The 23,232-nt window shown below is 41.9% G+C and overlaps 1 protein-coding gene across 1 annotated transcript in view; it reads left to right on the plus strand.

Annotated features, from left to right (window-relative positions):
- The window catches only part of LOC116942274 (complement C3), a 181,401-nt gene that overhangs the window by 98,547 nt on the left and 59,622 nt on the right, over nucleotides 1-23,232 (plus strand). The window contains exons 21-28 of the mRNA XM_032953975.2: nucleotides 10,355-10,433; nucleotides 11,370-11,503; nucleotides 11,973-12,021; nucleotides 13,830-13,916; nucleotides 15,601-15,804; nucleotides 18,646-18,721; nucleotides 20,758-20,917; nucleotides 22,337-22,432. Of these exons, the coding sequence (XP_032809866.2) occupies nucleotides 10,355-10,433; nucleotides 11,370-11,503; nucleotides 11,973-12,021; nucleotides 13,830-13,916; nucleotides 15,601-15,804; nucleotides 18,646-18,721; nucleotides 20,758-20,917; nucleotides 22,337-22,432 (885 nt within the window). The remainder of the gene's footprint in view (nucleotides 1-10,354; nucleotides 10,434-11,369; nucleotides 11,504-11,972; nucleotides 12,022-13,829; nucleotides 13,917-15,600; nucleotides 15,805-18,645; nucleotides 18,722-20,757; nucleotides 20,918-22,336; nucleotides 22,433-23,232) is intronic.

Consider the following 23,232-nt stretch of genomic DNA (forward strand, 5'->3'; position numbering starts at 1 on the left):
CTTGACTTTGATTGGTCCACACCCGAGACGGCTTTCTTTAGAGCCTAGTCTCCATTGGTGTTGGACCAGAAGACGCCAAAAGGCATACAACTGAAAAAAAGCACACTCTCAGAGTATTGAGGGCTCGGGGTGAACATTTACATTATGAGACCTCCTTTGCCAGTAACAAGATATAGTAATAGGTTTTACCCTTTTAACTGGCACAAAAAACTGACACCTTTATTCAAGGCATCATGTCTGCAATAACCACAACACAAGCAGTCAAAATGAAACAAAAAGACAACTCTGATAATAATATGCACTGTCCTTGACTTTGATTGGTCCACACCCGAGACGGCTTTCTTTAGAGCCTAGTCTCCATTGGTGTTGGACCAGAAGACGCCAAAAGGCATACAACTGAAAAAAAGCACACTCTCAGAGTATTGAGGGCTCGGGGTGAACATTTACATTATGAGACCTCCTTTGCCAGTAACAAGATATAGTAATAGGTTTTACCCTTTTAACTGGCACAAAAAACTGACACCTTTATTCAAGGCATCATGTCTGCAATAACTGCAACACAAGCAGTCAAAATGCAAACAAAAATACAACTCTGATAATAATATGCACTGTCCTTGAATTTGATTGGTCCACACCCGAGACGGCTTTCTTTAGAGCCTAGTCTCCATTGGTGTTGGACCAGAAGACTGCTTGTGTTGCGGTTATTGCAGACATGATGCCTTGAATAAAGGTGTCAGTTTTTTGTGCCAGTTAAAATGGTAAAACCTATTACTATATCTTGTTACTGGCAAAGGAGGCCTCATAATGTAAATGATCATCCCCGAGCCCTCAATACTCTGATAGTGTGCTGTTTTTGAGTTGTACGCCTTTTGGCGTCTTCTGGTCCAACACCAATGGAGACTAGGCTCTAAAGAAAGCCGTCTCCGGTGTGGACCAATCAAATTCAAGGACAGTGCATATTATTATCAGAGTTGTCTTTTTGTTTCATTTTGACTGCTTGTGTTGCGGTTATTGCAGACATGATGCCTTGAATAAAGGTGTCAGTTTTTTGTGCCAGTTAAAAGGGTAAAACCTATTACTATATCTTGTTACTGGCAAAGGAGGTCTCATAATGTAAATTATTTTTTTTTATTTCAACTCAATGCAAGCCCGGTACACAGTACAAGAACAGGGGAGCATACATTCCGCCAGCAAAAGCCTGAGAGAATTGCAGCAGGGTTTGGTGAAGAGGGTGAAATCAGGTTCACTGTCCCACCTAGGTGGGGAGCCTCTACCAGAGAAGTGAAAATTTATATGGGGGAAGAAGATAACAGACATAAAAGCGAAGAAGGGGGGTGTGAGAGGGGGTGGGGGTGGAGACGCGGGGGGGGAGGGAAAGGCATGTAACAAAACACAAGTTAAATAATTTACATGTGACTTGTGAGCTTGTAAACTTACGTCCCTCAGCTATAATACGCTCCTGCTAGTTTCCAGAAATGGGGGTCAGCCCACAAGGACACCCATCCCCTCCACCAAACCTTGCCCCTGCATATTCCTCATTTAGGCTCTGTAAAAATGGGGACCATCTGCTTTAAACTCCCACTCTTCGGTTTTAAGATTGTCACTTAAGTATTATGCCATTGTGTCCATGAGGGGAGTTCATAGTCTTTCCAATTGTCAAAAATTTCCTTCCTGGCCGTAACGTTGATGGTTTGTAATAAGGCATGCTGATGTTTTGACAGCGCCAGGTTTCAGGCCCCACATTGATTTCGACTGAAGAGGAGAGATTGGTGCCAAAGGTCTTATTGAACACGTTAATAATGTCCCAGTAAAGGTTATGTCTGAGCATAGCCAGAAGGTGTGGAAATACGATTGTACCATGCCCAGAGGACATCTCGGGCAATCCCGTGGGAAATGTCCACGAATTTTTCTCTTCACTCGTTGGTCATTTAAGCAGCATGCATACATTTAAACTGAATACGCCCCAACGGTAATGCTCTTGGGCCAATTTTAGATCGCCAGATTTTGGTCCAATTGTCTTGTTGGGGGATAACGTAAGGCATTAGTATGCCCCAAAGTTTCCTAGTAATAAGTCTGGTAAGTGCACTCTCACCATCCATTAGACAATAAGGCTCTAATAACCTATATTTAGTTTTTGGTATTTCCAGCCAATCTGTGATTGGGTGCAACGAAGCATTCAGGTTTTTGCCTGGGGCTTTTGTGATGGCGTCTCTAATCTGGAAATTTCTAAAAAAGTGCAACCGTGGAATATTGTACTTGCCTTCACCTGATTAAAAGACAACACACTACCCTCCCTGGCCAGGAGACCTCCAACTATTTCCGAATTCATCCCAAATAGCCCACCTAATCTCTTTACCCCCCACTTTCAGGGTTGGGCTTCCCCACAGTGAGGATCTTCTATGGAGAGGAACCTGGAAAGAGATGCACCTATCTCGACATATCCATAGCATCACAATGACTGCCCACACCGGCTTAATCCCCTTAGGCTTGTCTCTTGCCAAAGCTAGGGAAAAGCCAGCGAGGGAGCATGGGCTTACGGATTCCTCTTCCCACCGTTTACCAGTTTTGGCTTTTGTAGGGTCGAGCCAGGGTTTTATACTTTGCAGAGCTATTGCCCTATAATATTTAAGAAAATCAAGGAGATCCAGGCCGCCTTCCTTTGCAGCACAAGTTTGTGATTCCAGATAAAAGATGATATTTGGGAATGGAGTGCTTTAAAAAAGGCCTTTGAATGCTGGGAGGAACCATCCGCAGGTAAAAAAGGAGTTTAAGGAGAATCAGCATCTTAATCAGATGCATCCTATTTTAAAGTGAGATATGGACATTTGCCGACGTGGACAGGGAACCACCAATCTCCTGGAGCAAGGGGGGGAGGTGGGAATTCTTCCAGAAAAGCAGCACCAAAGAGGAAGGAATCAACGCCGAGGTATTTGATGTGAGCTGGCGACCACTTGAAAGGCACCAATCCCTCTGGGGGCTTGGGGGATACAGGTGGTAGGGGCATCAACTCCTATTTAGTTACAATTAATTTGTATCCTGAAGCACCTCTGTATTCCCTCACTAAGGCTTAGGCCAGAAAGGCAGGGATTGAGGCCTCCAAATGTGTAAATGTGATCAGGTTGTTTTTTACTGTGCCGTACCTTACTCCTGAGATCTGCTGACTCATCCTGATGCTCTCTGCAAATGTAGTGGGTTCCACGGAGACTGGAGACGTTGTCTTTAGAGGCAACACGGTTTATTGTAACTCTTAACAGAAAGCCCCCCTTGACTTCCACTACCTGGGGAGGTATAGCCTCTGGGCTGACGTCCCCTATCACTGGGGCTACAGGCTCTGGATCCTCCGGCTAAGGGTGCCCTAAGGGAGGCTAACTGACCCGATCTAGCCAAGGTGTGGGTCTCGACCAATGGTCCGTGCTCAACCCCGGCCCTTAAAAGGACGTCAGGTTCGAAGTCCCAGGGTCCTAGCTAGGGAGGCTGTGCTGACCCGACCCAGCCAAGGTGCGGGTCTGACTATTGTTCCGCGCTCAGCCCCGGCCCTTAAAAGAACGTCGGGTCCCGGGATCCCAGGGTCCTAGCCTAGCTGGTCTTCTGTCTTCGTCTTCAGAGCACTACCCCGAGCCGTCCTGAGGTCCGTCTTTTATACACCTCCCGGGGACTTTCCGCCCCCGGTACCGCCCCCTTTCTGGAACCTTCCAGGGGGCTCTGGAAGAACCCCCCAACCTCTCACCTGCAGTCGGGGGGGGGAGAACTTGGCCTCTCAACGGTCCGGCTCCCTCTGTTTCTCTCTAGCTCAGGGTGGCACCCCCTATAGGCCCGTGCCCGCAACTACAGGTAAGTATACCCAGGGGCGGTGTGTGCTATGCACTTCTGACGCTACACAAATGGCCACATGGCCAGAGTAAAAATTAGTGGAGAAAGAGGGCAGCCTTGCCTTGTACCCCTACTCAGGCCAAAGTTGGGAGATGCTAAACCCTTTACAACTACCGAATCATAGTGGAGCCTACACATGTCAATAAACGGGGGAGAGTAGCCGAATTTGTCCATTACCCAGAACAGAAAGGCTCATTCAACCCTATCGAATGTCTTTTCCCCATCAAGAGTAAGGGCATAGGTGATCAGGTTGTCCATCGAGGCGATGTCCACCGGATTGACCAGCGTCCTAATATTGTCAACCGAATCTCTGTTCCTAACAAATCCTGTCTGAGCTTTGCCGATAATCATCAGGGGAACTTTATCCAAGAGATGACAAAAGGTGAATATACAGTGAGGGAAAAAAGTATTTGATCCCCTGCTGATTTTGTACGTTTGCCCACTGACAAAGAAATGATCAGTCTATAATTTTAATGGTAGGTTTATTTGAACAGTGAGAGACAATAACAACAACAAAAAATCCAGAAAAACGAATGTCAAAAATGTTATAAATTGATTGATAAATTGATTGACTTAGTACTTGGTGGCAAAACCCTTGTTGGCAATCACAGAGGACAGACGTTTTTTGTAGTTGGCCACGAGGTTTGCACACATCTCAGGAGGGATTTTGTCCCACTCCTCTTTGCAGATCTTCTCCAAGTCATTAAGGTTTCGAGGCTGACGTATGGCAACTCGAACCTTCAGCTCCCTCCACAAATTTTCTATGGGATTAAGGTCTGGAGACTGGCTAGGCCACTCCAGGACCTTAATGTGCTTCTTCTTGAGCCACTCCTTTGTTGCCTTGGCCATGTGTTTTGGGTCATTGTCATGCTGGAATACCCATCCACGACCCATTTTCAATGCCCTGGCTGAGGGAAGGAGGTTCTCACCCAAGATTTGACGGTACATGGCCCCGTCCATCGTCCCCAAAGCATAATGTTTCCACCTCCATGTTTGACGGTGGGGATGGTGTTCTTGGGGTCATAGGCAGCATTCCTCCTCCTCCAAACACGGCGAGTTGAGTTGATGCCAAAGAGCTCCATTTTGGTCTCATCTGACCACAACACTTTCACCCAGTTGTCCTCTGAATCATTCAGATGTTCATTGGCAAACTTCAGACGGGCATGTATATGTGCTTTCTTGAGCAGGGGGACCTTGCGGGCGATGCAGGATTTCAGTCTTTCACAGCGTAGTGTGTTACCAATTGTTTTCTTGGTGACTATGGTCCCAGTTGCCTTGAGATCATTAACAAGATCCTCCCGTGTAGTTCTGGGCTGATTCCTCACCGATCTCATGATCATTGCAACTCCACGAGGTGAGATCTTGCATGGAGCCCCAGGCCGAGGGAGATTGACAGTTCTTTTGTGTTTCTTCCATTCGCGAATAATCGCACCAACTGTTGTCACCTTCTCACCAAGCTGCTTGGCAATGGTCTTGTAGCCCATTCCAGCCTTGTGTAGGTCTACAATCTTGTCCCTGACATCCTTGGAGAGCTCTTTGGTCTTGGCCATGGTGGAGAGTTTGGAATCTGATTGATTGATTGCTTCTGTGGACAGGTGTCTTTTATACAGGTAACAAGCTGAGATTAAGAGCACTCCCTTTAAGAGTGTGCTCCTAATCTCAGCTCGTTACCTGTATAAAAGACACCTGGGAGCCAGAAATCTTTCTGATTGAGAGGGGGTCAAATACTTACTTCCCTCATTAAAATGCAAATCAATTTATAACATTATTGACGTGCATTTTTCTGGATTTTGTTGTTCTTATTCTATCTCTCACTTTTCAAATAAACCTACCATTAAAATTATAGACTGATCATTTCTTTGTCAGTGGGCAAACGTGCAAAATCAGCAGGGGATCAAATACTTTTTTCCCTCGCTGTATAAGAAAAATCGCACAAAGGAGACCGCCATCTGGGCGCTGTCAATGCAGATACAGACCAAGCCTGTTCTGTGCCTCATGCCAGTGGGCCTCTGCCTCCTGATCACCAGCTGAGGGTTGTCCTCCATTCCCTTTCAGACCCTGCAGAATCTCCTGCACCTCCTTGTTTCCCATCACCTTGCCCCATGTCAGGAAGTCAAGCCTTCTCCCTTGATGTGCAGTCACAGCTTCACTGGGTAGAGCAGCTGGGAGCATATCCCAGCTCTCCCCACCAGGTCCCTGTGCAGAGGCAGAGTAAGGTTAAGTCGGACATGATAAAGACCCGATTACCCTCAAGTGAAGTGCCCTTCCCTCTTGCCATATTCGCTCCCCTTAATGCCTCAGTGGCGCCGTGGTGGGTCGTGAACAGGATCAGTAGGGGGCAAGGTCTCGAGTTGTTGGTCTCGATCACATTTCTTCTGGCTCTCTTTCCAACCGTTTAACAATCCACTGCAGCTTAACAGGCTGTGTGTCCAAAGATTCCAGGATTCGTAGTGATTCAGGTAGATGTTTCAGAACATAGATGAGGGCTCCCTGGTAAGAGTTGTCCTCAATTCTCTCCGGAAGGCATTGAATTTACACTCCCGTCCCTTGGCGTCCAGTTGTAGGTTTCCTAGAGATCTGAGAGTCTGGCTTTGTGCATTTTAGCCACCTTGCCTTGTTCCTCAAGTGAAGATCGCAGGGTCATCATGATGATCTCCTGCCTCTTCACCCATTCGCAGACCCCGCTTATCCTCTGTTTCAGGACCCGGAGGAGGGCTGTGTTTTCCTCAGTTTGCCAAGCTTGCCGCTCCATATTTCCAGGAGGGTTTGCAGCAGCTCTCGGATTCCTATCTGGGCAGTTTCTCACTTCAATATGACTGGGGAGGACGAAGCCTTGGATTTTTTTCCCGGGGGTCCTTTCCACCAAGGGCATGAAGTTATGGGAGAGGGAAATCCATCTCCCCTAGCCACAATAGGCTCCAACTACACACAAAAAGGCCCTAGGCCTAGAGGGTTAACAGTGCCCCAAAAGGCAGAATTCTTTTTGTAAAAACAAACCTGTTCGAGGCTCTTAAGACTACGAAAAAAGATGAAGATCACGGTTCATGAGTAAAAGAGGTGGTATGCTGGACTTGTAGGGTTGTTTACTATGGTAGGGGTTAGACAGGTTCGTTTAAGCGCTCCTCGCTTGGCCATGACATCACCAGAAGTCCACACACAATATCTTAAAAAGAGAAACATTCAGCCCCCTTGATCCTATAATGGAAGTGGTGTAGTGGTCATATGTTATGCTGTGAACCTAGATATCTAGATTGAGCTTCTGGGCAAGCACACAAGTGGGAATTGCTAGCGTGCTACTAAACCATAACCGGAAAACTATACTCTTTGGTTCTATTCGGTAAAGTCACGTAGGTAAAAAATTAAAACAACAAAAATCACGACGTTTCGGCCACAACACAAGCGGCCTTCATCAGGTGAGGGACCAACCTGTCCAGCGGACAGTGTTGGAGTGAAGAAAGCCAAGCGCTGGTCGCCTCCCTTTAAGCTGTGAGGGGGCAAACAGCAAACGCCCTGGCAAAGGAAATTAGCATGAAACGCACCACTGACAAAGCTTGGAATTAGCACAAGATGATAATACACCACCCTGGGAGTTTGGAATACCACTACTAGAATAAACATACTGTACCATTGAAATTTAGATTTGAAGCTTTCGTGCCTGCAAGGATCCATACTCTTTGGTTCTATTAGGTAAAGTCACGTTAAGCTGTGAGGGGGCAAACAGCAAACGCCCTGACAAAGGAAATTAGCATGAAACGCACCACTGACAAAGCTTGGAATTAGCACAAGATGATAATACACCACCCTGGGAGTTTGGAATACCACTACTAGAATAAATATACTGTACCATTGAAATTTAGATTTGAAGCTTTCGTGCCTGCAAGGATCCATACTCATTGGTTCTATTAGGTAAAGTCCCATAGGTAAAAAATAAAACAACAAAAATCACGACCTTGGAAGTTTGGAGTGCCACTATTTGAAATAAATATACTGTACCATTGAAATTAGTTTAATGTTTGATTCGATTTAGAACATCTTTCCAATGGTTGCTTAATTTGAAACCATCTTCTCGGTTGAAATTGTGTCTGTGTTTCTAAATCTGAATTGCCTCGTGGACAAATCTCTGATGATAACCTGGTCGTTTTGCAAAGGACCTTGGTATCAGAGAAAATTATATCGTGTTCACCCACAGCGTTGAAACAATGATCAGCTACGGCAGAAGAATTCGTTCTGCCGTCTTTCAAATCTGATTTGTGCTCGCGAATTCGGTCAGAGACATGTCGTTTCATCTTCCCGATATAGCAATCACCACAAGTGCAGCTCAATTTGTAAACCCCGGGGTACTGTAAATCAGGAATGACATCCTTCACGGATGGGATCAGGTCACGGATTTTGTGTACTGTATTGAAGCGGACCAGGATCTTGTGTTTGTTTAGAATTTTGGAGATCTTTTTAGTAACGCCTGCTATGTATGGTAGTGTGATGGTTTTGAACGGAGTATCAAGTGGTTGTTTCTGTATGGAGGGAGAAACAGCTTGGCGGATGGTACGGTCAGAGTATCCGTTTTTCTTGAGGGCCAGATGTACGTGTTTTAATTCACTGGCCAGGTGGTGTTGGTCCGAAATGCAATGAGCCCTGTGGTATAACGTTTTGATGCGATAATTATTTTGAGTCGGGTGGTGGTGGGAATCAGGTTTCAAGTAGGAATCTCTGTGGGTGGGTTTCCTGTAGACAGAATGTCCCAATGAGCCATCAGGTCTCCTCTCAAACAGAACATCCAAGAACGGCAACTTGCCATCTTTCTCCACTTCCATGGTGAATTTGATGGCGGGATGTCTGGAATTGATGTGGTGTAGGAAGAGGTTCAAAGCTGGGAGGCCATGTGGCCAAATGACGAAAGTGTCGTCTACATATCTCTTCCACAGGGAAGGTCTGAGGGTGGAAGTCTGGATGGCGTCTGATTCATATTTCTCCATGGAAACATTGGCTATCACTGGTGATAAGGGAGAACCCATGGGGGTACCCTCATTTTGTTTGTAGAAGGTGCCATTCCAAGTAAAGTAGGTATTGGTGAGGCAGTGTCTTACCAGCGCAGGTGTATCGGGGTCTAGTCCATGTTGTACCAAATTTTCAATTATATCAATGGTATCAGGTACCGGGACCTTGATAAACAAGGAGACCACATCGAAGCTGACAAGGATATCGTCGGGGGACAGTACAACGTCGTTGACCATAGAGACCAATTGGGCTGAGTTAAGTACTGCTGAGGAGGCCTTACCAGTGAAAGGTAGCAAGGTATCTGACAGAAAACGTGCTAGCTTATAGGTAGGGGAGTTGATCGTGGATACGATGGGTCGTAGTGGGGTGCCTTCTTTATGAATCTTGGGGAGACCATAGAATCTAGGGGGTCTTGCAGCAGAAGAAAGTGCAACCCTGCAATTATTGGCTTGCTGATACCACTGCTGGTTGAAGTGCCTACTGAAGTGCCTACACTAGTGTACTCTTTGACACTGACCATGACCAAACATCTTTAACATAGCATGGGTCAGATACGAATTTCGTTTGCTTAGAGTGTCTTCAATAAATGTAGGTTCATTATCTGGGCACAATATTCAGGAAGAAGCCACTCTTAACACCCAAAACTATATATTGGTATATCCCAAAATGGAATTATTGCTTCAATATTTGAGGTTGTGTGTCAAAGCTTTAAAAGCTTTAATGTGTTGATTTGTTATATTTTAAAATATTTGTCCACTTAAATACATATCTAATTGTGCCACAGCTGTCTTGTAATAAGATGAAAACTTATCTTCTTAACTGTCAAAGCAAATACTTGCTCACTCTGTGTCAGAGCATATCTGGAAGATGACATCACATAATTAATCAGAATTCTAAAGCTCCTTCAGAGAGGCCTCTAATATGGTGAAAAAGCCCAGCGGTAGCGCGTTTGCCACTTGTTGCTCAGGTTCCCAGTTCGATTCCTGCATACCATCCTGGTTATTACAGCAGGTGTATTAGAGTGGAAGGTAAAGATCCTGTGATGTCATTGGAAAAGTGTTGGCCATAGTGTGCTGGTGTCATGGTTAAAATTTGCTAAATTAGAAAAAAATATATACCTGAAATTACTCAAATCAGGATATTACATAGAAACCATCCATATTGTGAAAACTTTGCAGGACCTTCTGGAATGACACTTGAGACACAGACAGTCTTTACCGAGTAAACAAGTGCATTCATTTTATTTTCCTGTACTGGCAGGTTCCTGGCGAGAAGCTCGTGCTGTGTCGTGTTTGTTTTTGTGCTGTAATGTCTTATTTTCTGTTAATATAATACAGAGGTACACAGTTTGTTGTTGGTCCATGTGCTTTGCTTTTGCACCGCTATGCTTCTTGTTTGCTCAAAGTGTGTCCCATGTTTTAATCAACGTATTTGTGTTTCTTCATCGTATGATCTGTGAATTAATTTCTCTATTTTTTGTGCCAAATAGATTTTGACAGAAATGGATATTGTTGATTCAATTTGCAGCACATCAAAATCTGGAGCAAAGCCCAGTCAGAAATCCACAGGTGTGTGGACATGTATTTATTTGTGACACTGGCTTCTACACATGTTTGTATGGTGTACACAAGATCAAGTGGTAAAATAAATACATTGCTCTTCTTGGTTCTTTCAGTAAAGTCACGTAGAATGGAAATAAAATAATAAAAATAAAACATAATAAAATAAGATTCTCACGATGCTTCGGCCACAACACAAGTAGCCTTTTTCAGGTGAATAAACAGGACTGTCCAGAAGACAGCGTTTTAGTGAACATTGCCAAGCATGGACCGCATCTTTTAAGCTGTCTGGGCGGAATTAACATATGAATTAGCATGTTACCCAGCACCACCACCGGATCGGAGGAGGGTGGCAGCTAGGCACACAGAAAAAGAAAGAAAAAGAACAGCCAAGGTGCGCTGCTCTGTCCTGTGTTGTGTTATAACTATGCTATAAACTGGACTACTATACAATACAATATTATACCTTCCAATCTAAACTACATGGTATAATATCATATCCATAGACAAAATTCCACCTTTGAATTATACAATGCGTTACTATACACTACCCTATACTTTAGACTATAAAATATTAGACTTGTAACATTACACTATGTCTTATTCTATCAACCCTACTATATACCACAATGCTGTATATTCACTATACAATTACGATACTATATCCACATATACAAACACAGAGACAATTTCAACCGAGAAGATGGATTCTGGCTTAGTAACCATTGGAAAGATGTTATAAACCATTTCGGTTCTTAATTGATTGTATTTTACGGTGACCTTCAGACCGCAGTCCATTCGCTGGCACTGCCTCTTAATACCTTTCACACGACGGTCAAAGGTATGGTTTATAGCATGTGGTATAATAATAAACAGTATAACATTGTAATGTTTAACATAATTAATAAGGCAATATATGTTTGCTATGTTTTTGTTTTGTCACAGTGAAGGCAAAAGGTGCTATGGTGGTGTCATTTCCCATTGTGCCGCTGAAAATCGGAGAGCATCAGATATCTATTCGATCCCGTGTGTATGGCCGCACTTTTGGCGACGGTGTCCAAAAAGTTCTGCGTGTGGCGGTAATTCACACGACACATTTTCTTCCTCGATGATATCAGTGAACATTTCTCTAACTCGGTGTGGATCGCACTCCTGCAATCTGCTGCACAACATATTAGACGGTGACAGAGTAGTAAACATAACTAATTTACCTTTCATATACTTACATATTATAAAACATAATTTCTGGCTGGCTGGAGGGAGAGATGCCTGGTCATGACCAAAGGATGTGTGCATTGCTAGTTTAAGTGAAACAGGAAGATGGCTGCCACAGCTGTGTAACAGTGACAATACCAGACTTGAAATCCAGCAGTCGCCGGTGGGGTTCAATCTCCCGGTGCGGCAGTTGAAACAACGGTGCAAGTTTCTGAACCAATGCCCCCTCAAGCTTTCCTGGGTAAACAAGCAGAACAATAAAATAACAAGATGAATTACACGTACATTTCACAATAAATGTATGTGATTTTTTTCAAATTTTGATTCTTTTAGCCAGAAGGTGTAAGAGATATCCTGTCTGAATCAAGAATTGTTCACGTTGGTAAGTATCGATCGCAACATTTACATTTAACATATGCCATATACGTTTGTCAAAGCAGATGTTTACAATTATTGTAAATTCAAATACAAGCGTATCTCAAAATCCATCACAGGAATGTTTTTTTTTTCCAATTACTGGTTAAACATTTGAAAGACAAGTGCAGTCCTCCTTATAATGCAAGAACATCCATCACATGTATTCATGCACTGCAATAATAATTCATAACAGTAATTATGTACATTTGATATACAGATCATTCTTATAGTGCAGGGCCATTATGAAGGTGCTGTCTTTCACCGGCATAGTCTGCAGTCGTTTCACAGTCGTGGTTTTTACAAAGGAGATCCGTGATGTGTGAGCACAGCAAGAACAAAACAAATACAAAAAACATCAATAATGCAGAGAATGACAACAGGGTCTTTAAAGAATATCACAAAACTAATAAGCGAGGTATTTAATAGTCTTAACCTGAACATGCAATAAAAACCAGTGAAAATATGTGGGAACCAGAGGTGCCAGAAAAAAAGTTAGGCACAGTTGAAAAGTATGGTCTCTGTTTTGGTCTAATAGGGAAATAAAGAGGAGAGAAGAGAGGGGAAAAAAAGCTGTTGATGACCGGCAAGGGTATTCCAGAAATCTACCAACGTTTTAGCAGATGCAATGTTTCATTGAAATAAGGAGGCACTTCTCAGGGCTGTAGGAGAGAGTTAGAGGAAGTGGTCCTTTAGGTAATTGGCGGCTTTGTTTAAGAGGATGTTGAGGTTGAAGACAACCCAGTGACGGTTTTTCCGGATATGCAGGGGGACAGAAAACAGGATAGGACCAAGCAGAGCCCTGAGGTACTTGCTCCCTTAGTAATGGGGGTCCTCTCAGATGATGTATTATTTATGGGGACAATTTTTAATTGATCAGATAAGTAGTTGTAAATCCATTTGATTGCACAATCCCAAAAATTTGGCATTTTAGCCTTTGCAAAATGACAGAGTGGTCATGTGGCAAACACTGTTAACTAGTCAAGGAATAGGATGGCGCAATGACGATGAGATTCAAGACTGTTGAAGATAAAGTCAAGAGTATTGAGTATTGAAGGGGCAGTGCTCTATTTTTCTCAAACGCCAGATTTACTTCGGATGTAAGAGGGCTTATTCTGGGATGTAATTTGCAATTTTAAGATCTTCTCAAATAACTTGATGCCAGGGAAGAGGATTGAGATAGTGGTAATAGTTAGGACCATCTGTAGTGCCACCTTTATGATGAGTGGCACACACGAGCAGCTTTTTTATTGAGGAGAGATGGATGCCTCTATAATGGAAAGTTAAATATATGGGCTGTTGGTTTTGCATTTAGGTTCTCTATGGATTTCCAGAAAAGTTTGGATCATCTTATGAATCCAAGATTGTATCCTGAAAATTACAGTATTTGGGCTGCTAGACTAATGAGGTGCAGTGGTTCCTCAGGGCTTTCTAGTTTGTCCATGTGAGTCCAAATTTGTTTGCTTAGAGAGCCTTTCCAAGCTGGGTTTCTAAAGCGGATGATCTGGGCAATTTATGGGTTGAACCAAGAGGCTTGATTCCCCCTTATTAAACATTACTAATGGGGCATGTTTGCCAACTATAAAAAGGAAGTTATTTCAGAAGACCAAGCGGTAAGTACAGATGTAAGGTAAGGTACATCAAAAGGTTAGAGGTTCATATTTCCATTCAGTAATTTGCGAGAGAGATTATTGCATGAGTGAAAATATCTGCAGCTTCAACCTGGCCGGTGTTTGTGAGGGTTGCTTTTCACACTGTAATCTATTTCATTTGCAGAAGAGCGAGATACATTCTTTATAAAAAATGAAATCAGTCCGGACATTGTGCCCAACTCTGAAGTTTTAACATTCATTAGTGTTAAAGGTGAGTAGAAAGGGACATGATACAAATCCACATCATAAGTGTTACAGTGAAGGCCACCACCCACTTACAACATTCTCCCATGCACACTTTCTATAATGCCAAAACTCTTATCTGCTGCAGCTCATGCAAGGCTGTTTCTAGGTGTGGTTTGCTATAGTAATTAAACATAATTTAGAATATTTGGTATCTACACCATTCTTATTGCGCATGGCTATTATAAAGGTACAATGTTTCACAAGCAAAATTTGCAATACTTTCACAGTTGGTGGTGATGCTGCTATGTGTAATCCCAAAAGAGTATTATGCGGTGCAATTTTTGTTACTTTAGAAAATGTGGACCTTGAAGCCGGCACACAATGGCCTACTTGTTTTGAATGTCAGATAATCTTTAACGTTCACTGTGAAGTGGACAAAGGGCAGTCTGCCATTTTGTAGATTTAACCAGGGCAGTCTGCCGTTTTCGAACCACAAATTTCTGCAACAAGCGACGAACGCACTTCCACTGGGCCATCTCACTGCAGTGACCGGCAGCATCATAGGGCTCCGAGAGCTTATTTTCGAGGCAGTACAAAAAGTAGGTTGTTGGAAACTGTGAAGATGTTTTCTGAAGTGTTTTCCCCCAATGTTTATGCTAATGGTGCTATGAACATCACTGAGATAAATAATGCTGACATCAAGAACTTCATCCAAAATCCCTTGAAGTGTCTTGGTATTAGAGCTGTTACAATGGTTTTTGTGCATTACCAGTAACCAAATGAAAAAAAAAACAGTAAAAGCCTGATTACCAGATTGCCACATGGTTAGAGATAAACACAGCATGTTTACCTTCCTACCTGAGAAACGAAGGGAAATGTCACGACAAGTGGTGTGATTGTTAGAGCACTGGACATAATCCAACGTGGAAGAATAAATCAAATACCCTCTAGAGTTCGCTCTAATGGCATATCTTTCGCTAAGCAGTGGTACGAATGAGCAAGCAAGTATAGGATTGCACCTATTTCTCTTATCAATGACTTTGACCTGTGCCAAATATTGAGATGTTTTGTATAATAATCCATATTTATACAATAGCATGAAATTGAAAGAGGCAATCGCCTGGTCACCAGTCATTTTCCAATCGAACCAGTGAACCTGCTGGTTTTGAGTTTGTTTTGAAGCTGGTCAGACCAGATGTTGATCGCTTGGTAAGTGGTGGAATTCCCAACTGACCAAGTTCCAGCTGACTGGCGCTGCAATGCTGAAAGCACAATCTGTGATGGATGATTTTGCGGTCGGCACTTCCACTCTTAGTAAAATTGAAGAGCAGGTGACATGACCTAAAACGCAATGAGTTGGAAACGGTTTGAGATAGCCAGGCATCAGTGTTCACGTCGTGACACTCGTTGGTATCCAGGGCCCTTCCAGGGAAGCTAAATATGTAACTAGTGGAGCCAATTCTGTGAGCTCCAGCCCAGGAATCGCAGTCTCAAATGTACATGCTACGTATATGTGGTGCAGTGGCAGCCAGTATAGATATTTTAAGATCATTTCCATCAGCGTTCGACTGGGTGCTTACCTGATGACCGGAGCCAGGTTGTTCTGGACCGGCCTACCCAGCAACTTTGCCTGAATAGTAAAATTGCTGTTGGAAAACACTGGCTGAATTAACCTCAATAACCATGGGTTATTTTTTTTTACTTTTCAGGAGATGAATTGGCAGAGACTATGGTCAACACCCTCGATGCCAAATCCATATCACATCTGATTCGGATTCCATTAGGATGTGGTGAACAGAACATGATTTACATGGCTCCAACTACACTGACACTCATTTATTTGGACTCAGTCCAGGAGTGGGAGAAAATTGGCCTCAATCGGAGAGAAGAGGCAATAGAGTTCCTCAAACAAGGTGAGTGGCCTCCAAAAATGGGTGACTTGTAGTTCAGCAGCAAGTGTGCAGCCCAGATACCTCGCTTTTGCATTATTTCATCTCATGAAGGATCGAAGGAATAGTGTGGGGGCCACCGCAGAAGCCGAGATGTGGTGGTCAATTATAGAATATCATAAATTACTGTTTGATACATTCAGGAAATAAAGCAGCCAATTCCAAAACAATGAAGAGGCTTATAATGGCGAATTAGGATATCACAGTAAGGACATGGAATGTGAGAACACCATGGACAACGGGCAAGTTAAAGCTGCTAAGAAATGAAATTGAAATATACAGGTACAAAATCTTAGGACTGGCAAAAATGAGATGGACAGGAATGGGGGAGATAAATAGGGATGAAGTGATCTGGTCAAGGGAATAAAAGTTGCACACCGGAGGGGTAAGGTTTATGTTGAATGCAAAAGCCAAAGCATAGTTACTGTGATATAGACATGTTATTCCAAGGGTAATTGTAGTGAGATTTAATGGAAAAGAAGCAACAATACCTTTAGAAGAAAACCCAAAAGAAAATGGATAACTGATAAAATTTGGAACTCGCACAGGAAAAGAGAAAAATAAGGCTAAAGATAAAGGAATCGGATGAGATACCGACTAAGTACAAACCGTTATGCAATGAAGTAAGGACATCGGAAAGACAGGATAATCAGAAATTGTTGGAGTGACATTGAATATTATGCTGGAGAATACAAGACTAGGGAGGTGTAAAAACTAGTCAAGAACCCTAAATAGGAAGTGGAAAACAGTGATAAAAAAGTAAAGATGGAAGATCTTGATGGACAAAGAAGAGACAAAAAGGGATGGACTGAGTATTGTAGCGATTTGTATAGAGAGACAGATCAAGAGAATAAAGAGCTGCTGGATGAACAAGAAAATATATCCCCACTACCGAGGCGTGATGGAAATGATAACATATTATACAAATAATTTTAAAAGGCAATAAAACAGTAGACGCAAAACAAAAGTCCAGGAGTGGACGGCATAGGCAGACAAATAATAAAAGCTGGAGGGAAGGAACTTATAAAAGAAATCCACGAGCTTTGTATCTAAATATAGAGAGAAGGGAAAATACTTAAGGAATGGACAAAATCCATACTGGTGACAATACCCAACAAAGGAGATTTCACCGATTGTAAAAATAACAGAACTATTGCACTAATGAACCACATGGGGAAGTAACTAATGATAATACTATTACATAAATTCAAAGTGCAGACTGAGGAATATTTAGCAGATGAACAGGCAGGGTGTAGGAAAGATAGGAACACAGTACAGCTAATTTTAAAGTTAAGGCTTAGAGCAGAGAAAGTAAAGAGAAAGAATAGGCTGGTTTACAACTGTTTCATAGATTTTCAGAAAGCATTAGATTTGACTAAGCAAGTTATAACGTGGGAAAAAAATCAGATTATAGGGTGTAGGGAAAAGGCTGACAGATTCTTCAGGATATAGGTGAAAGGTCAGTATAGCTTGGACAGCAAATAGGAGAATGGTCTCCAACAATAATAGCTATGAGATAGAGCGATCCACTATCACATATTTGGAAAGAGTGATGGATACCATTCAGGACAATGCCACAGTAATCTCTGTGCAAGAAGAAATAATAAATAACCTGAGACATATGTGGACGACATAGATCTTATGGAAGCTGCGTAGTACTGCAGGAAAATGTTCCTAAGGATGCAGGACTGAGGATTAACGTGGAAAAGGCAGACGATGGTGTTCAGAAGGAAGGAAATTTAGAAAGAAGTAACACGGGAAAGCAGCAAGATTGTGAATGTAAACTTGTAAAGATATTTGTATATTTGGGAAGTCCACTGACATGGGACAAGGACTGTACGAAAGACATGAGAGCAAGGCTTGCGAAGGGAAAATGAGTAATAGCAGGATTCAATAACATTTGGAGAAGCTATCAAATCAGGCACAAGGCCAAACTGATAAATTGTAATATCATACGTGTTCAGTACAGCTTTGTATGCCTGTGGAACTTGGAAATTGAAAAAGACTGACAGAGATAAGATATTGGCATTCAAAATGTATTGCTATAGAAGGATACTGTATCTAAACTGGACCCAAAGAGTGACCAATTTAGATGTAAGAAAAATGTTGCAGATAGAAAAATACCTGATGCAGGCAGTGATAAGAATAAAACTGGTACTATTTGGACACATATGTCGGATGGACAACAGGGAAATTAAAAGTGTGTTCAATCTTGATTTGAAGCTTTTGTGACTGCAGGAATCCATACTCTTTGGTTCTTTCGGTAAAGTCACGCACTTAGAAATAAAGCCCTTTTTTGCCTGATGACGACTGCTTGTGTTGCGATTGAAACGTCATGATTTGTTTTATTTCATTTCTAACTGCGTGACTTTAGCGAAAGAACCAAAGAGTATAAAAGTGTGTTGTTAAGAAAAATGGAAGGAACTGGATACAGAGGAAGCCCTAACAGAGAATTACTTTATGATGACATACGAGTTTGGTGCCAGAGAGATGTGGCACTACTTAAGCATATTGGCACAAGACAGAGGAAACAAATTATGAAATGTGCAGTAGACACCTGCGGGCTATCTGCTGATGGAACCTGATCATGATGATAGGGCTTTACATGGTGAATGTGATTATCCAACATATCAATACAATACCAATTGTTGGGTTCCCTGGCAAGGGAGGATTGCAAGACGCTGCCTCCACCACAGGTTTACCCAAGTCATCTATTCCAGCTAAAAGGCATGTTTTTGCCAGTATTTCGCTGCATTGCATATGTCCTAATTATTATGTGTTTTTTATATATATTTTACTTTGAAGGTTATAGTCGGGAGCTATCCTACAGGAAAGCTGACCATTCATATGCAGCCTTTCTTAATACTCCAAGTAGCACCTGGTAAGCTGCTTTCAACTCCACCATGCCACCACACTATAGAATGCAGATAAACCAGTGCACGCATTGCCATTGGTTATTCTCTCCTTAGCATGCCTACTCTGTGCTCTTCCTGTTTCTGCCCAATGTTGTTGAGATAAATTAATTTAAAATAAACGTTACTTGAGAAAATTAACTTTCAAAACGTATTTGAAATCGATTAAACGTTGGGCCAACAATTAACCTGTTACCATTAAAAACAATTGTTACTGTATGTGTCTAAATAAAGTAGAAATAAAAGTTAGAGTTCACACTTCCACATCTGCCACGCTTCTGCTGATGCTCTGCTGCTGTTGATTTCAGAAACTTTTCAAGAATTGTATATATTCTTTTTTTTAAATAAGAGGAGAGACAATATATGGTAGCCAACATTGAAACAAAGGAAGAATGACATTCGATCACCAAATAGCGAGTTAGAGTAACTACAGGAAAAACGTAATATATAAAAGCCTGTGGCCCATCAGGACTCGCAGTAGAGATGCCTAATGCAATGGGAGAGTAAGGGGTTGTCAGGGTTTAGATTATCTTGATTGAAGATTGGAAGATAAGTGTATTCATGCTGTAGGAGGGTGATGCAGTGACCTAGAAAAAACTGTGGAGGAAGTTAGAACATCTGTTGACATATTTTAAAATGATACTGGAGGAAATGTTAATTAATAGAATGGCCGTTTGGTTTTAGGCCATTTTGAGATGGGAACTGAAACATCAGGAATCTAAATTAATGGAAAACAAATAAAATAATGACTAGATTCATAATATCTTTTTTTATTGAACCAAGTGTTTCGTTAAGACCCCTCCACCACCCGACACTGGAAAGCTGAAGAACAATTCTCACAACCAGAATAACAGTCCAGTAAGTCAGATAATACTTCCAGGATTGTTATTCTGACTTTGTTAATCTTGTCCTGTTGAATGCAGTTGAAAACTAATTGTCACGTCTAAATTTGTGAGAATTCTTGTTTGACATACTCAGTGAGGTGAAACAATTATAATTGGCACGTTAAACACTTGTACGTGCCAACTTAATTCATATTGGCTGGGAAATACTAGGTGTTAAATTGCTTTATGGTTCCTTCCGTTTTAGCAGAGTGCTCAATCAATGTAATGAATCTGTTTAATCGAGTTAGCCTGTGGCTTATTTATTGGTACATACTATTCCTGTTTATATGATGACTCCCATGTGTACCTTATATTATACACAAGTAAATTTTGTAAATAAAATAAGTAAAGCTGTCGATTTTCTAAATGAAAAAAAGTTGTATCAGTAACAACAGCGTATTCAGCATTATTAGTAAAAATGCTTTTTCGAAATAATTAAAGAGAAACCTTTATGAACCATTCCCACTGCCTCAATATGTCACTAACATTTGAGGCAGTGATATGGCCCAAAGGTATCCTGTTTGCCGCTTGTTGCATAGGTTCATGGTTCGGAACCAGCACACTTTTCTGTGGGTGTATTTTGTATAAATAGTATGCACTGTCTGCTCACAGCGGACATTAAAGATATAATTTTAAATGAGTAGGCGATTATCAAATTAGGGAAATTATACCCTAAATTGCTTATTTGGGATTATATATAACATTGCCCTCTACTGTGAAACTACTGCAGACTGTGTCTGATAGCCATGCACTATGAGAATGACGCAAATACTAAATGTACTTATCAAAGTTATTACTTTTGATTTAAAGCTTTCGTGACTGCAGGGATTCATATTCATGGTTCTTTCGGTAAAGTTACGTAGAAGGGAAACAATAAAATAATAAAAATATATAACAAATAAAATTCTCACGACGTTTCGACTGCAACAAATTTTCTTGCTGTGTTTTTCACACCTGATGATGATTGCTTGTGTTGCAGTCGAAACGTCGTGAGAATTTTATTGTTGTTATATATTTTAATTATTTTATTGTTTCCCTTCTACGTGACTTTACCGAAAGAACCAAGAATTTAAAAAAAGTTATTACTATTGTTATAATTCTGATGTTTTTAAATTATCCAGGTTGACAGCGTTTGTGGTGAAGGTGTACTCTCTGGCCAAGAGTATCATCATAGTGGACAACAAGGAACTGTGCGGGCCAGTGGAATGGGTCATTAAACACCGACAGAACAGCGATGGCTCCTATAGAGAGGATGCTCCTGTCTACCATCGCGAGATGCAGGTGTATACTGTGTTATAAATTACAAGTAATAATTGTGTGTATAGACAAAAGCTTTTGCAAGCCAGTTTTAATGGATACAATCATCATTGAGAAAGTAAAAACGATCATTGTGCAGTTTCTCTACTTTCCATACCACTGACAACTGGTATTTTATTAATCATAGTCAGCAATTCCCTTCTGGCCACGGAACACACTGCAGATACAGCTTTTGAGCCATCATTACACTTTCTCACCTACCCATAAGCCTCACTCTTCTCTCTGCACCTCGGGATGGGAAACGACGTGTTGGACATTACCTCCCAGGCAGTGGCTGCCGCTGTAGTGAACCGAAGGGTGATCTGGCAGAAATAAACTAAGCTTACCACTTGAACAACTTAAAGTCAAACAACACCAAGAAGATGGAGTCTCGTAAACCATTTAATTCCTATTGGGCCTTCATATGTTAGTCCCAGCCATATAGCAGGAAGGCCACCTCCAAACCGGCCTACAAGTCCCGCTTCATCAGAAGGCAAAGAATATGCCCAAATCCAATCTCGTTTATATTTATAGAGTTCTTTCACTCAAGGTGCTTTAACATTGCTTACAAAACGGTGACATTATAGAATGTAGATGCAGGGGTATACAAAGATCAAGTGACAGCGATAGAGGGTACTTAAGGATAACGAAAAGAGAATGGACAACTAAAACAGAGGTAAGCTTTAATGTGCAAGGGATGTTCATCCAGCAGAGGGGTGCAAGGGGGGAGGACAGAAAACAGGATTTTGACAGGGAGGACAGACAGAGAGAGACATAGAAGATGGGGAATTAAGATGAGAGGGGACATAGGCGATGAGAGAAGCAAGATAAGGTGGAACAAGGCAAAGAAGATATTTAAGGACAAGTGAAACTTATGGCAGGACCCCGGGGTCCCATAAGCCCTTGGCTCTCGCATAAACTGCATTGCGACGTCATTTTATGTCTGCTGAAGGTGAACGATAGGGCAATATATTCCTCTCCATGAGCTCTACCCGATGCACTAATCTAAGGTTGTTTGTGTTGCAATCAAAACGTCGTGTTCTATTATTTATTTTATTTTGTCCTTATCTACTTTTCAATGTTCTTACACATTCAAGTTGAGGCGTCTCCGCTGTTTATGTTCTGTTCAGTCTCAGAGTTATCCCTTTCTACCTATTCTCCAAGTCTACGCATGTGTCCGTGAAAGAGTGTTACATTATTTGTCTTCTACTGTGAGTGTGGCTTTGCTAATGAGTAGTGAGGCTTTTTGGTAGAAGGCAAGAGTGACTGCCCTGAAAAGTGTTATGATGCCTTTATGGATAAACAAGCATACTGAATAATATACACTTTCTTGCATGCTGCAATGTACATTAATTTGTATTCTAAATTAATTTGTATTGCTTGATATGCATTTTACTTTTTCAGGGTGGAGTGGGTGGATTGGAAGGCCACGTGTCTATGACGGCATTTATTCTCATCGGAATCCAACAAGCGCAAGAATATTGTGGAGGCGCTGTTCTGGTATTAAATTCCACCATGTATAAATTATCACACTTCAGCAATACAGAATTACATTCCACAATCTTAGTGCAGCGGAGCTCTCTCCATTGGACAACTGCTGATCTAACGACATCAGAGGGATGATGAATTAAGTCAACCCTGAATGAGGAATTGAGCTGACAAAATGTTGATTGCGTGCCACTCCCACGACCAGTAAACCCAACTGTAGCGCGTTCGCCACCTGTTTCAGAGGTTCACGGATTGAAAATGGTCAGCCTGATTACTGGAGCTGTATTTGTCATTAAATTCTTCATGCCGTCTGCTTTACATTGGACGTTAAAGATCCAAGTAATTTGAAACAAATAGATGATTGTATGCCAGCGTCATGGTCCAAATTTGAAAAGTTACCTACAAAGCAACTAAATGGATTTACAAATAGCAATCAACCCCTTGCTGCGAAATTACTGCAGACTGTGCCTCTGTAACATATCAGCACTATCATGATGGCCTTGTGCTATACAAATAGCACAAAATAAATGCACTATATTATTTAATTAATCCGCTTCATGCTGTACCTCATGTGATCAGCATGGTACCTAGAGTATAGTGTTTACATGATGACTATCGACATTCACCACCTACCTGATTCCTGTGGTGGCAACCTTTTGGTTATCTACATTGAGGGCAATGGGTAAATTCCATGACTGTCAGCAAACCCCACTCATCGTCAGCTCTGGGGATCACATTGGAATGTGGAACCAATGCGCAAGCATCAACGTCGTGAGGGCACGTATGGCCACGTTGAGCATGGTGATGGTGAG

Source organism: Petromyzon marinus, chromosome 14 (assembly GCF_048934315.1).
Source record: "Petromyzon marinus isolate PM22_M1 ecotype Great Lakes invasive population chromosome 14, UKy_Petmar_22M1.pri1.0, whole genome shotgun sequence".
In the NCBI taxonomy this organism is placed as follows: domain Eukaryota; kingdom Metazoa; phylum Chordata; class Hyperoartia; order Petromyzontiformes; family Petromyzontidae; genus Petromyzon; species Petromyzon marinus.